This window comes from Chrysemys picta, chromosome 8 (genome assembly GCF_011386835.1).
Source record: "Chrysemys picta bellii isolate R12L10 chromosome 8, ASM1138683v2, whole genome shotgun sequence".
In the NCBI taxonomy this organism is placed as follows: Eukaryota; Metazoa; Chordata; order Testudines; family Emydidae; genus Chrysemys; species Chrysemys picta.
The window spans coordinates 100965345-100980531 of NC_088798.1; the positions used below are offsets into that span (position 1 = coordinate 100965345).

The window sequence follows — 15187 nt, forward strand, 5'->3', positions numbered from 1 at the left end:
TTTTTGACTGCTGCTGCACACTGAGCAGATGTTTTCAGAGATCTATCCACAATGACTCCAAGATCTCTTTCTTGAGTGATAACAGCTTATTTAGGTCCCATTATTTTGTACGTATAGTTGGGATTATGGTTTCCAATGTGCATTACTTTGCATTTATCAACATTGAATTTCATCAGCCATTTTGTTGCCCAGTCACCCAGTTTTGTAAGATTCCTTTGTAACGCTTCACAGTCTGTAGTAATTTTGTACCATCTGCAAATTTTGCACCTCGTTGTTTGCCCCCTTTTCCAGATCATTTATAAATAAGTCGAACAGCACTGGTCCCAGTACAGCTCCTCAGCGGCACTGCAATTTACCTCTCTCCCTTCTGAAAACTGACCATTTATTCCTACCCGTTGTTTCCTGTCTTTTAACCAGTCACTGATCCATAAGAGGACCTTCCTTCGTATCCTATGACTGCTTACTTTGCTTAAGAGCCTTTGGTGAGAGACCTTGTCACCGGCTTTTTGAAAGTCCAAGTACGCTTTATCTACTGGATCACCTTTGTCCACGTTTGTTGACACCCGTAAAGAATTCTAATAGACTGGTGAGGCATGATTTCCCTGTACACAAGCAGTGTTGAGTCTTCCCCAACAAATTGTGTTCATCTGTGTCTGATAATTCTGTTCTTTACTATAGTTTCTATGCTTTACTATAATTTGCCTGGCACCGAAGTTAGGTTTACCAGTCTATAATTGCCAGGATCGCTTCTGGAGCCTTTTTAAAAAAATTGGTGTCATATTAGCTATCCTCCAGTTATTTGGTACTGAAGCTGATTTAAATGATAAGTAACAAACCACAATTAATAGTTCTGTAATTTCACATTTGAGTTCCTTCAGAACTCTTGGGTAAATACCATCTGGTCCTGGTGACTTATTACTGTTTAACATATCGATTTGTTCCAAAATCTCATCTATTGAGATCTCAGTCTGGGACAGTTCCTCAGATTTGTCACCTAAAAAGAATGGCTCAGATGTGGGCACCTCCCTCACATCCTCTGCAGTGAAGACTGATGCAAAGAATTCCTTTAGCTTCTCCGCGGTGACATTATCAATGTTTCCTATGTCCCTAGGTGATCTATAATTGCTGAAAGGATGGACATAGGGATGCCTTTGCATCCATTTTTTTCACACTCTTCTTGTGACTAAAATGACCCAAGACCACCTTCTTTCCTTCACATTTCCTAAACTCTTCCAGAAGAGCTGAGCCAAAAGTGCTAGAAAGTTTAACATTTTAAATTTTTCTTTCTTCTGTGTCTCTGTCATTATTGTTAACCACAAAAGCTCAAAAATTATGAGATTGGCCTAAAAAACATGAATTGTTTTTTTCTTTTCTTTTTTGTTTTAATTAAATGTTGGGTTCTTGTTATTTGCCTTCTGGTTTCCGAGCCATTAGGACGCACTTGGGTAACATTTTCAAGCTTGTCTTCATAGCCATGAAGGCTACAAACTTTTCTTTTTAAATAAACGCTGGGATTCTCCTCTAAATTGAAGACTCCAGGAGATGGAGTTTAGAGAAGAACACCAACTATCTTGACAATTGCTCCTTCTGACTTTCTTGCTGTACATTCCGAATCCCACCATTGATCTGTGCATATAGGGGTCCAGCAGACATGGATTTCCCCCCTTCCATTCAGTGGATTCTGTAGCACCCACACCCAGGACCTGTCATCTTTGCTTGTCCAAGGTCCTCCCTGGGGGAAGGGAAAAGAGACTGGATGGTTTTGGGGCAAAGCTTTAATATAACCTATGGAGATATACCTATCTCATAGAGCTGGAAGGGATCTCGAAAGGTCATCGAGTCCAGCCCTCTGCCTTCACTAGCAGGACCAAGTACTGATTTTGCCCCAGATCCCTAAATGGCCCCCTCAAGGATTGAACTTACAACCCTGGGTTTAGCAGGCCAATGCTCAAACCACTGAGCTATCTCTCCCCTCCAAAGCTAGTGGGGATTAAAAAAGTTTCCCCCTCCAGCCTCACAGACCAGGAAAATGTAATACAGCCCCAGAGGTCTCATAAATTACTGCAGGCTCGGGAGACCTTAGGAGTGCAGTTCCAAAGAGAAAAGGGAGTCAGAAGTACTGTCCATCTGCCAGGCTTGGGGCAGGTTGCACAGACTTACCGTGCGGACAAACCCACTCCCATAATGGGATGCTGTAGGGAAATCCACACAGAGCTTTCTGTGCAAAAAGCCTTCTCCTCAGCTGTCCATAGGATATGAAGCAGGTTAGCCCTGGTTAACAAAAAGCAGGTCGGAGGCTAAATCCTTCTCTGTGGCTTTAAAAGACTTTTACCATGATCACTGACATCTTGCACATTTTTTTTCTTGTGTAGTCAAGAGTTGGCGAACATTTAGATGATGTAATAATGATGACAACGTCGCAGAAGCTGCATTTCATTTCTGCTTGTACAAGGTCTTTTGTCAGGCTCTTAATATAAGGAAAGATAAATTTTGTAAACTATGAGCCTCTGGAGTTCTGTCAGTAAATGTCATCTGTATTTGGCTGGCTTATGCATGTTAAGGAACAACATACTATTTTCACTTCCACAGTAACTGTATATTTTGGCCACAAGGCAAGATACACAGGGTCAAATTTCCAAAGGCAGCCTCTGCATTCACACACCTGAGATTTTGACTCTCTCTCTCTAAAATGTGCTGTGGCTTTAGGTTTTGGTAGTGTGGATGCAACATTTAGTGATTTATTGGGCTCTCAATTATCCTGCTGCTGTTAGATGTTGACCTCAAACATCATAAACAGGAACTGTAACTCAAGGTCCAGTTCTGATGGCCTTATTCACATTGACTGGTACCTTACTGTACAAGTAATGCCACGGAAATTAATGGGACTACCCACAGGCTAGGTCTACACTACGGGGGGGCAACCTAAGATATGCAACTTCATAAGTACGTGAATAGCGTAGCTGAAGTTGCGTATTTTAGGTCGACTTACCTGGCTGTGAGGACGTCAGCGAGTCGACCGCTGCCGCTCCGCCGTCGATTCCGCTTCCGCCTCTTGCCGCGGTGGATTTCCGGAGTCGATGGCAGAGCGATCAGGGATCGATTTTATCGCGTCTTCACTTGACGCGATAAGTTGATCCCCAATAGATCGATTGCTACCCGCCGATCCGGCGGGTAGTGAAGACATGCCCACAGTGAGTACCTCAATGTGAGTAAGGGTGACAATCTGGTTTTACTGCGTTAATATACCGATAAAGTACTGTGAGTCGCTGTATGACACTTTCATATAATGGAATATGGACTCACTAACTGGTCAGATAAGTCCCTGTGCAGAGATCCTGCACAAGATCCAATGTACCATTTGAGGTCCACTGAAAATCTTATTACAGGATCTTAGTGATGCCCAGGCCCTTGGGCAGGCCCTTTGAACTAAGTTGAATTTTACTCTAATGTACTTAAAGGATTGACTTAGTGTCCTATCCTGCCATAGATCCGTAGGCAAAACTCCTATTAGTGAGAATTCCATGCATGGCAGGATACTTTTAATGTGGTGAAGGCGAATATGAGCACAGACTTTGGGGAAGGAATTGTCGCCTTGCAAAAATATTGCTGTAGAAAAAAACCATCTGTTGTAGGATTCTGTTCTCATTAAACAATGGAAACATGTTCAGTTTTGCTTTTACTATTGAATCTATCAATTGTCAAATATATTTTAAATTGTTAGGGGGTTGAATCAAAACAGTTTTTAAAAAAAATCTATTAGCTATGGTGCGGGGTGGTGGTGGTGGTGGGGGTGGGGGGGTGGGGAAACAACCCATGCCTTTGTTTTTTCAGCCAAAAGGAAATGGTTCCTTGGGTTTCCAGTCTTTTTTGGGGCAAATAACTTGTTTGCAAATTGTCACTAGGCCAGCTGACAAAATAACAAAATTCTGACTGGCAAAGGATGCTAGTAGCTTGTCAAAAAAGTAAAATATACAGATGTCATTTTAAGGTTAAGGTCTCCTGAACCTAGTGATTATACTTTTAAAATTTGCTTGGGAGGGAGAAGGAGGGCAAAGTGGAAAATGTTAATATTATTTTGTATTGTTTGATTTCATTCTTTTATTTATTTATTTTTTCTCATTTATAATGCTTACGTACGCAGGAAGTTGAGGTAGGTTTTTCACTTTTAAATTGTAAATAGCCACAGAATGAATAATAGAATTTGTAACAATACAATGTATATTATATTCTAAACTGTCAATCTCCGTTATTAATGTGTTTTAGCTCCCAGGTTACTTCCCCCCCAATTATACATCCAGTAGATTCAATTTATCAAATGCATATGAATGGTATGGTTATTGCTTTCTTTACTCATTAATTACAGTTCAAGCCTGATTCAGTCATTACCTGTGTTTTCATGCTGAATTATTCATATAAAGAGTAAATGACATATTATTTTTTAAAATCATGACTCCTCTCAGAAGTGCTGAGATATATTTAGAAAATGCTGTTTTAAAAACAGAAAATTTTGACTTTTTTGTAATTGTTTCATCCAGTTTGTAATAGGCTTATATTATAATTATTTTTAAATTGTTGTTTAATATAATTGTAGTAAAGCGGTTAGGATAAGTTTAACTGGGTGACTCCGAATATTATGGAATTGAGCCATGTTTGCCACATCCTTTACTTCCCGATTAGTTAGTGGGAGTTCCTGGTCTCCTCTCCCACACTCCGTTGTGATGTAGTTAAATAAAGCAGGCGAGTTTCCAGCTTGTGTCTAGACTTATTTTTGTTGCAGTGAGCAGTCTCTTGACCAGATCAGTCCCTTTACAAGAAGAATAAATTAAAAATCAGTGAAGAAACAGGAAGCTGATACCTTGTCTATCTGCTCAGTAGAGAAGGTCAAGAAATATTGATGAAAAACGGAGGGGAAAAAATTCCATGAAACTTTCCATGGAAATGTATCCATTTTCCTATCTGCTGTATTGCCAACTTCAAGCTGAATTCTGCCCTGACCATCACAGAAAAGGGAAGCAGATCTATCCACTGTTGCACACATGCTGGCAGGCAGAACACATTTCCACGTGGTAGTCTAAGGGGATGTCTACACTGCAGTTAGATACCTGCAGCTGGCCTGGGCCAGCTGTCTCAGGCTCAGAGCTTGGGCTCAAAGGGCTGTTTATTTGCAGTTCTGGGACCCTCCCACCTCTCAGGGTCCTAGACCCTGGGCTCCATCCCAAGTCTGAACACCTACACAACCATTAAACAGCTCCTTTAGCCCGAGCCCTGTGAGCCCGAGTCAGCTGGCATGAGGGCCAGCCGCAGGTTTTTAATTGCAGTGTAGACATACCTAAGGGCCATACCCATAGTAAGGTGCATCCGATTGCTTCTTTGAAAAGATGCAGCAAAAGGTAGTGTAAGCAAGGCTGCAAAGTGTTATGGAGTGGGCATGACCGCGCGTTTGGCATTCTTGTTATGTATTCCTACATCACTACTGGAATCTCAGCCATCCACCAGGGCTTCAAAGACTTGGCAACAGCAGGGCTGCCCAGAGGATTCAGAGGGCCCGGGGCAAAGCAATTTCGGGGGCCCCTTCCATAACAAAAAGTTGCAATACTATAGAATACTATATTCTCGTGGGGGCCCCTGTGGGGCCTGGGGCAAATTGCCCCACTTGCCCCCCCCTTTGGGCGGTCCTGGGCAACAGTATTTCCTTGAATTATACCTGTTGGTCACCAGGAGCACTATGGTACTAGCCACCTGCACTGAGGACAAGGAGACTCTTCCCGCTGCTCTGAATGCCCCTGCCAATGCCTAGCTAGGGGTGAAGAAGAGGGACGAGCAGGCAGTGGAGATAGGGACAAAAGGAAGATAATGGAAAGAATGGCCCTTTGTTTCAGTGGCAGTCCCTGGCAGGATTCTGGATATCCCACCAGATTGTGTTTAGGAATCCTGGGGGAGCAGAAGCAGGAGTGAGAGACGGGATCCCTTAAAAGGGTGCAATGGATACTTCCTCCAGCTCTGGTCCCTCTTCATTTTGAGGGTATGTCTACATTCTAGTGCCTAAGAATAGCAGTGTGGACACTCCCATACTGGTGGCTAGATACCCCAAGTACAGTCCTGCCAGTCCACCTGGGTATGTATTCGGGCTGCTCGCCCAAGCACCTCAGGGGTGGCAAGCCAGCTATGGAGCTCAGCTTTTTAGTGTAAGATATAGAGACTTGCACTTTCTGGAGATCACCTGTTAAGCCCCTGATGTTCACCGAGATGGTGGCAGTCACACTAGCCCTATATTCCATTCAGCCACAGAGAGGGTGTTTAGGGATAAAAATAATGAACATCTGTAATGCACTGTTAAACCTATTACAAGCTTCTGCAGGTTACACAGCTGCATGGAATCATGGGCAGGGCTTGATCAGGCTTTTCTAGTCCTGTGGAGAAGTGTAGATCTCATTAAAAACTCCACTGGTACTGTACAGTTGTGCAGAAATGGATTCTCACACACTGGAAGACCTATCCACATATGTTACTACCGATCCTGGTTTTAAAAAAAGCTGTGAAACTGAATGCGTTTCTGTGCAGCAGTTCTGATCTTTTGATTCATTTTTTGTGTGTTTAGAATTAATTTTTTAGCCAATCTTATTTCCAGTTATATTTTTATTTTATCGCCTTCAATGGCAGACAGTGCCACAACTTGCCATAGAGAACTATCACCTACATTTCTGCACATTTTGATGTCTCTTTACATAGAGAGGCATTAAATGGCCTAATATCAATGTACTGGACTTCATTGTAGGAAATAGCAGTAATCAGGCAGCAATTTGAAAGACCCATTTACAGTGAGAGATATTAAGAGCGTTATGTAGTTCTAAAAATATGGTTTCAAAAATCATATATCAAATTAGTTTAGAGTGAATTTCAACCCTCTGCAGAGAATCAACACAAAGTCAATGCGTCACTTAAATCATCATCTTAGGTAGGACTTAAATGTGACAAACTTTTTTCTGGGCCTTCTGTACAGAAATGAATGGGTAATTTCACCCTTAATATACCAATCAGCTCCTGGCTCGGCCAGAAATGAATGCCCTCAGATTGAAACTGTAGTGTTACGTTTTCTTTTGTTTTGTATTGCTTTGCTTCACAGTTGAGCAGTTGTCTCTCTGAAGCTGCATGTACTAATCTTTACTCTTTTATAAGTCATTAAAGCTTTTATTAAAAACAAAACAAAAAACACACCAACAAAACTCAAAGGTTTTGTTCTCTTTTATAGTTTTTTTCTTATTTTTTGTTGTGTATTTTCCTATGGTATTTTGGCATGAAGTCTTGTCATGAATGTTCTAAAATAAAATTATTTCAGCTTTTTTTTTTTTGCTCTTTTTTTTTAAAAAAGAAAGACAAATAGGATTGGAAGATGGACTAGACATAGGTTTAAAAAATTCTATATTTTGCACCTTATTAAGCACAAGGTGTGTTTGCAGTGAAATGTTCATGTAACACTGAAGTTAAGCTAAAACCCTTCTCAAGTGCCTGTACATTTGCATTTTGTACATCAGGTTTATCCTCCACTCCTGATTTCAGAACTGGTTCCATATGCCAGCAGCATAAGAAATCTTTCGTGGGCTATGAATTATTAAACTGTTTCTGTTGCTTTAAAAAAAAGGCAGCAAAATGAACACTTAGAAAATTGTAAGTAGGAAAAAGAATATTCTGCTACCAGAAGAAAGGACTCGGTTTAAAAAAGTCTCATTAATCAAAAGTGATTAATGCTTGGTAAATCCAGCAGCAAAGCATAATCAATTACAAAACATTGTATGAAAATAAAATTTTCAGCATAACAAAGCTAAGGAATTCAAAGGCAAGGCTGAGTCTTCATTCTTGGTGCCAGATCCTGTCCTTTTGAAGAAAAAGCCTAGAACGCTTTTGATGCCTATAAAATAAATTATAAATAATCATCTTTGCTGAAGCTGCTACTGGGTATCATAACTGTCCTTGGTCTTTACAGGCTTTGGGCCAGAGTTGCTTACCCAAATGGGATGGCACAGGAAGCCCTATTCCACTCTCCAATGATATAGTCAATGTAAGAGCCAGGCAGAATTGCATCCCCAGTGCTTACTGAGCACAGGAGGCCCCCATCCATCCTCCTCTAAGGGTGCAAGGTACCCCCAGAGGAGGCTATAGGCCTACAACCACTCAATGCCAGGTCATAGAGTGAGGCCAGCATGCAGCAGGTTGCATTCCTTACGAGGTGCAAAGGGTGAGAAAGGCACAAAGAATAATATGCAAACAATTATAATAGCATTATATAAATCCATGGTGCATCCTCACCTCAAATCCTTTGTTCAGTTTTGATCACTTCCGTTCAAGAAGGCTATGTGAGAGGTATATGGAATATACCGAAACCAAATAAAGGGGCTTTTGTTTGAATCTACATACTTCAGGGCATAAGCTGATGGCCTGCTGGAGCGATATAAATTTACCCAACATATAAACATTTGCTAGGAGTATAAAATTCACTTTGGGCAGATGCATGAAAGGGGTTTTCTGTGCTGTCTGCTAGAAGGTTTGTATACACTTTAAAAAAAACAACAACAGGGTATTTGTTGGCCAGATACCCTAGTGGCTTCTGATAAGTTATTTCCTATGTTTTCTGCTGTAATTTGTGAGAATCTGAGTTACATAAAATACAAAACAAAGCCGTAAATCACATTGCAGAATAACGTTTTTACAGCTGAATTACAAACTCCTATCATAATGGAAACATGGACAAAAATAGTTCAATTACATCATTGCTACTAGGTGTTTGCTCTGAAGTGCAGAGTTTAAGGTCAAATTGTGATGTACTACCCTACAGTAAATCTGGAGCAGATCAGTGGAATTATTCTGGATTTACACTGGTGTAGGGTAATTGGAGAAGCCTGATTTGGCACATCCTGCATTCCCCAAACAACATACTATCTACATTATTGCCATAAGTTGTCACATGGCATTGTAAGATGCTAGGAAATGTTCTGGAGATTACAGAAGTTATTTGCTGAAAATCCAGATTTGGAAAAACATTTTTGGCAGAGGGCATTAAAGTGAAATGCTGAATCCTGTAAGCTTTTCTTAATTTTCATTTTCCCAACGGTGTTCAGTCTGTATCTTATGATGTACTGTGCTAATGGTTTTATCTGTTTAATTTTTATTTTATTCTCAGGGAGCAGTGAGAAGGCAGGTATTGTTTGTAAAACTGTAGAAAAAGACTGCTTACATTTTCTCTAAATTTCCTATTTTTCCCCCCCATTTAGGATGATTATTTCAGAAACTGGAACCCAAACAAACCATTTGATCAAGGTAAAAATATTTCATGATGTACACATATACCTCTTTCTCTCTCTTTTTCTCTGTCAGAGGTGGGCTGTGCTGCAAAATTAGATCCCGCTTCAGATTTATTCAAAGTTTGGGATACCTTAAAGCTGAGGATTTGACTTAGCCTTGTATTTTACAACTGTATTTTTTCAATGCTCTTCCATTCCTGTTTGCATTTGGTGGTAATGTGTATACTTAGAAAGATACACTATAACTGGTAGTCAAGATCTAACAATGCCATCTGAAATGAATTACTTAACATACATTAACAGTTGTTGAAAACTGAGTTAAATGGGTGTTTTTGCAACTTAAATTGTTTTTATTGTCTAACACTCAAGTGCCTATTACTTGCATTCAGTGGCATTTTAAGTCTGAGAATGGACTGCAGAATTGGTTCCCAAGGGAAGATGCTGTTGTATATCTGCGGCTGACTCAGACACTGGTACTAGCTATGACTCCTAAAACAATTTGCACTTTCTTTGCCTTAGTCAGTTAAGTCATGGCAATATTCCCACCATCTATGAGTTCTTGTCTAAGGCCTGGTCTACACTTAAGTCAACCTCCTTTTGTCAGAGGTCACCAGGTCACCAGTCCTCACCAGGAGCGCTTGCACCAACTTAAAAGGGTGGGTGTTGGACCTGAATCCTGGCTTTCAGCTCCCCGTGGAACCCCCAGTTCCCAGCTAGCTGAGAGCCCAGGCTCCCAGCACCAGACAGGGTACAGAGCTGACAGGTGATGTAAGTAATGCATTGTCTGTACAGACGCTGTGTCGCCCTAATCACATCGAGCCTAAGCGCTACGCCTCTCGTGGAGGTGGGGTTATTTGGTCGGCGTAGTGGGGGACTTGCATCGGTGGGAGCAATGCTGTAGTGTAGACACTTAGAGTTAGGTCGACATAAGTGTCTACTGAACTCCGTAGTGTAGACCTGGTCTAATTGGGGAAATGTAGCAGCATATTGATATCGATGTAATAACACTATCACAGATCCTGGCGAGTGCCCTTTTCTGGCCCCTCACTGGGACTACTGTGGGGGGAATTCCAGCCTCCTATGGTGTTTCAAGCTCCTGGGGCCTGAATGGCGTCCAGGCACTGCCCCAATCTTGGGGTCCCTAGGCACACTCTCAGGGTGCACACTTTCTATCTGTCCCCCCCCTTCCAAGTGTTGTAACCCACTGTCCATCCGCCTAGCCCCTCTGGGTGCAACACTTACCCTTCAGACTCCCCCATATTTAAATGCATCCCTCTCCCAGAACTCCACCCAACATCTGTGAAGCTTCTGGCTTACAGTTTCAGTCTCCCAGGGGCACACAGTAGTTGTGAAGCAGTCAACACACACGTTGCCCAGTAACATCTTTATGCTCATATTTAATCATGCAAAAGCATGTGAGAGTACATTTTATACAGAACAATGAAACATCTTAAAATTAATGACCCTCACTAGCTCACCCTTCCTTTGGGAGATCATCTGTGTTCTGTAGGTCAGGCAGGCCAGGGTCCTCCACCCCTTTGCCTGTGTCACCTCTGCAGCAACCCCCTCATGTTATTCTGGTGCAAGATGTTCCCCTCCCAAACGCCCCTTCTCGTGAATCCCTTTATAGACTCCTGCTAGGGTCACCTGCTTCTTTTGTTCAGTCTTTTGGTATTTTTCCATGGCTCTCAGATTTCCCTCGCTTCAGATAAGGGTAGGAAGTGTCCTCTCCCAGCTACAACAAAGCCATTGTCCCAAGGTGTTGTACTTGGAATAGATGACATTGAGTGCTAATCGCTCCCCATTGTCTTTGACCTGGTATGGACTTTACACAGCCCTGTTAATTCATGTGGATCCATATCCAATACAGTTTCATAAAATTATCCACAATTCAGAAGTGATACAGACAGAACAAATTGTCACAGACACCACTAGAGCCGTGCTGGTGTAACTCCCCGTGTGCATACTTCTATTCTGGAATAAGTCTGTCCACATAGGAGGCATCCTGGTATAATTATGCCACTAAATTTCAACATGTAGACAAGCCCTAAAATAGCAGCCAAATGAGAGAAAATGCCTATGTTGCAATAATACAAAAGCACAAACAAGGAGACCTTAGGATGACTGACTGAATTCTAGTGTTCAATTGAGAAAACATGCTGCTCGCATTCCGCTTACCAAGAGAAAGCAGCATTAATACAACATGCAAGCTGAAGAAATGGAATTTCTGTTTCCTGCCAAATTTTATTCACATCTGATATTTCAATATGTAATATCCGATACGGTGAAAAACGGGTTATGTATCAAAATATTTACGTGCACAACCATACCTTAGTATAGTGTCTTACTTGACCGCAGGAACCTCTATCAGTTCACCATCCCTTAGTACTCTGCACTGCAGCTTTCAACAGTGATTATGTGCAAAAATATCTTGGTTTGGGCTTGAAAACATGACCCATAACCCAAAGGTGAGTATTAGTAACTGAATCATACTGGCACCGCAAGGATTGTTTAAAATCTGATTGTCCTCCTGAGTGTAAGGAAGCTGGCAGGGGTAAAGAAAATGTTCTGAAAAGGAAGGATGCGACCTACATAAGACTGTCCTCCCTGCTATGCACTGAAATAGGTCAGCATTCAGCAAGGATTGAAGGAGCCAACTAGTGCACAGCGGCACTGGATATGGGCAATCGGAATCAGACAGGCCTGTCACAAAAGATACTGTGCAACCGACCCTGGTCCCTGCCCATAGAAACCTGGTAACATTAAGCAAGCGGGTCAGCAATCTAAGGAGCCCAGTGCACCAGGGCATGCATCCTGGGATAGGAAAAGAGAAACAGAGTTTTCTGTGTAACATGGCCAGCATGATAGACTAGAAGCAACAGGAAAAGAAACCTATATGTCTTGCTAGATGGGTATGTGGAGTAGCGATGACCTACAGAATGTTCTCACAGCTGACACGTTGACATTTGGAGACGGAAATGCACTCTTCAGGGAGTAGGCCTGGTAGTGGAAGACATTTGTCCTGGGGAATCATAGCAGAATGTCAGTGGACACACTAAAAAGCCATGATATTGTTAGGTGTTCTGTGCTTGACAGTTGGTGTCAGTTCAGTAAAGGGCAGTGGAAACAAAGAAACCATAACAATCCATTTGTCTAAAAGGCAGTCATGAAAGTAATGCAAATTGATAATAGGCCATCACTGTGTCGTTAAGATCAGAAGACTCCATTTTATCTTGGTAATCATTATATATCCACTGAACCTCATATTCAGAAAGGCAGCATCTTGGTGACCTGCCATTATATAAAAGACTCTGGCACTGAGACACTAATCGTTCCTGTACCTCAAAAGGGCATAGAGTGGAGCTACTTGCAGTTGCTTTTCATTATGTTCTTGAGCCTTTTTGAAATGTGCCTTTTCTGGGGAAATACGGGGAGCAACTAAGTTTCCCCAACAGACACTTCCTTTTATGTTTACCTGGACCCAGCTATCGCCTGTTCTGTGGGTAGCATGTACTGATGTCTATTGCAGAGAGGGCATCTCTGTTTTTCTGTCAGCTGCACATTTTTCCAGTGTACAGTGCAATGTAAACCTTCAACTGTTGTGCACCAAGCCGCCCAATAGGAGAATCAGGGCCAATGTGTTTCAGCTATGAAATCTCAGACAAATCATTAACCTGTTCCAGAGGCCAGGTTTTCCTGGCCATGTGATGCAGGATTCTCTGACTAGTATTGTTTCATTACATATCTCCTAAGTTATAGAACCTCCCGAATCATCACGTCTTTAAAAATGTCTCTCTCCTGCTTGTGTGTCCTAGAATTTATCATCTCTTGCTTTCCAGATGCAATCTTAGGGCCACATTTTTAGAAATGTCAAATTATACACACAGTCACTACAATACTGATGAAATTCACCCCGTGCCGAAGATTCAGTACAATCCGTTACACCAGCTAAGCCCTATTTTGAGGACTTAAGTAGGATTTAAGTGGTGAGTAAACCTTGTGCAGCCCTCGTTGCAGAGGTGAATTTAACTCCCATTAGTTAGATGGATAGGTAGTCAGATGGATGTGTAATCATTGTGATTTCCCAGACAATAATGGTATTTGTGTGAGCAGACTATACAGACACATTGTTGGACACATAGTTAAACTCAATTTGTAAAAAAAAAAACAAAAAAAAAAAACGGCCATCAATTTGTTTTCTTTTAAATTCTGTATTTACATATAACTTGACTTTAAATAAATATTCCACATGCTTCTGTTCCTACTCAGCATTATTTGAAACTTTTTATTATCTTGCCTTTCCTGAGATGCTGATCTTCTTGCGTTCTTAGAATTTTAATTATGTCACTTTCCCTGCTTTGAGTTTGTAATTGGTTTGCTTTCAAACTTCTAATCTCGCTGCTCCCTCCTGTGACTGCATTGTTCCCTTTGCAGGGCTTTTGGAGTGACTTTGCACATCTTTTCCAAAGACTCCCAAGTGTGGCTATTGTATTCTGACTTATTATTAGTATCCATGCTTTAAATTAATGATTGAGCAATTCAGCAATAGGACCTCATAAATTGGTAAGTTATATCACAAAATGGATTCTCAGACAATTAACAGAAGTGTTCTATTTTCCTAAGGACAGGACAAGAAAAATGATGAGCAACTTACAGGCATCCTGAGTCAATAAATACAAAAATACAATACACTTTAGAATGCCTGTAAGTTATTATCTTTGAGAGTGTCATTAAGGTCTCTCTCAGAAGAGGAAAATAGACGTAGACGCCTCATTTTTATCTAACATTTTTCAGTTAGGTTTTCAATAGTCAGAGTGGGGTGAAGTATTCACATCCCTTTCAATTTAACATATTTATTGAAAAACACACCCATCCTGTGTTCTGAGTGCCTGTACAGATATTATAAGAACAAAACCAATTCTCACCAATCTCCAATATGTAAATACACATACTCCGTCATGTAGCCAGCTATTCATGCCTCTCCCACAAAAAATACCTGGGAAAATAAATGAGCCTTGATCTGATGGTCAAACAAGTACAGCTCTCATGAACCAAGGCAAAAATGATAGGCCTCTCACTGAGAAAGATCTGCCTCCAGTGTCCCTGTGATTAAGCCAATGGATAGTAGCTGGAATGCTTATTGTTTAAACTAACACCTTAAATTGTACCTGGAAATGCACTAGAAGCTGGTGCAGATCCTAGAGCCCTGTTGTAATTTGTGTAACCAGTTTTGCCCAGTTGATTAGCAAAGGAGAAAAGAACAATTAACTCAACTGCTAAAATTGATGTGCAGTGTTCATGGTATGTAATGATATGCAGAGTGTACCCAACATAAAAACACCACAGGCAAGAAATTGCATGTGTGCCTTGCACAAAAGCTTGGGGGCAAAATTCTGTTCTCAGCTCGGGGGCAAGGCATCTTCACTGATTTTAAAACTCAATAGAGTAACTGAGAACAGAATCTGGCCCCTGTGCTGTCAACATGAGATCTTAGGGAGAACCCTGACTTTATGGACTTGTGAAGCCACACATGATGGGGAGCTACTGGCCTCCAGCTTGATCTCTTTTACCCCAGAGAATCCTGGGGCTGCTGGTCGTCTCCTTGTTTCTCTTTTCACTCTCTCTTCCTCTGTGAGTGTCAATGAGGGCAGGAATGTGTGGAACAGAGGGAGAGAAAGTTAGAGTAGATACAATAATAAATGTGAGTTACAGAATGAATGAGGAGGAAGAGTGACTCAGTGGAGATGAAAGAAGGAGAAAAGATTGGTGAATGAAAGGGTGGACTGAATGAGTGAGATGCTAAAGAAAGGGATGCAGGGAATGAAACGTGGGGTGACCAGACAGCAAGTGTGAAAAATCGAGACGGGGTGGGGGGTAATAGGCTTCTATAT

The 15187-nt window shown here is 41.4% G+C and overlaps 1 protein-coding gene across 2 annotated transcripts in view; it reads left to right on the forward strand.

Moving 5' to 3' along the window:
* The window catches only part of SPOCK1 (SPARC (osteonectin), cwcv and kazal like domains proteoglycan 1), a 487880-nt gene that overhangs the window by 178524 nt on the left and 294169 nt on the right, over positions 1 to 15187 (forward strand). For both annotated transcript variants that reach the window (XM_065555045.1, XM_065555046.1), the window contains exon 3: positions 9267 to 9312. In XM_065555045.1, coding sequence (XP_065411117.1) covers positions 9267 to 9312 — 46 coding nt within the window. The remainder of the gene's footprint in view (positions 1 to 9266; positions 9313 to 15187) is intronic.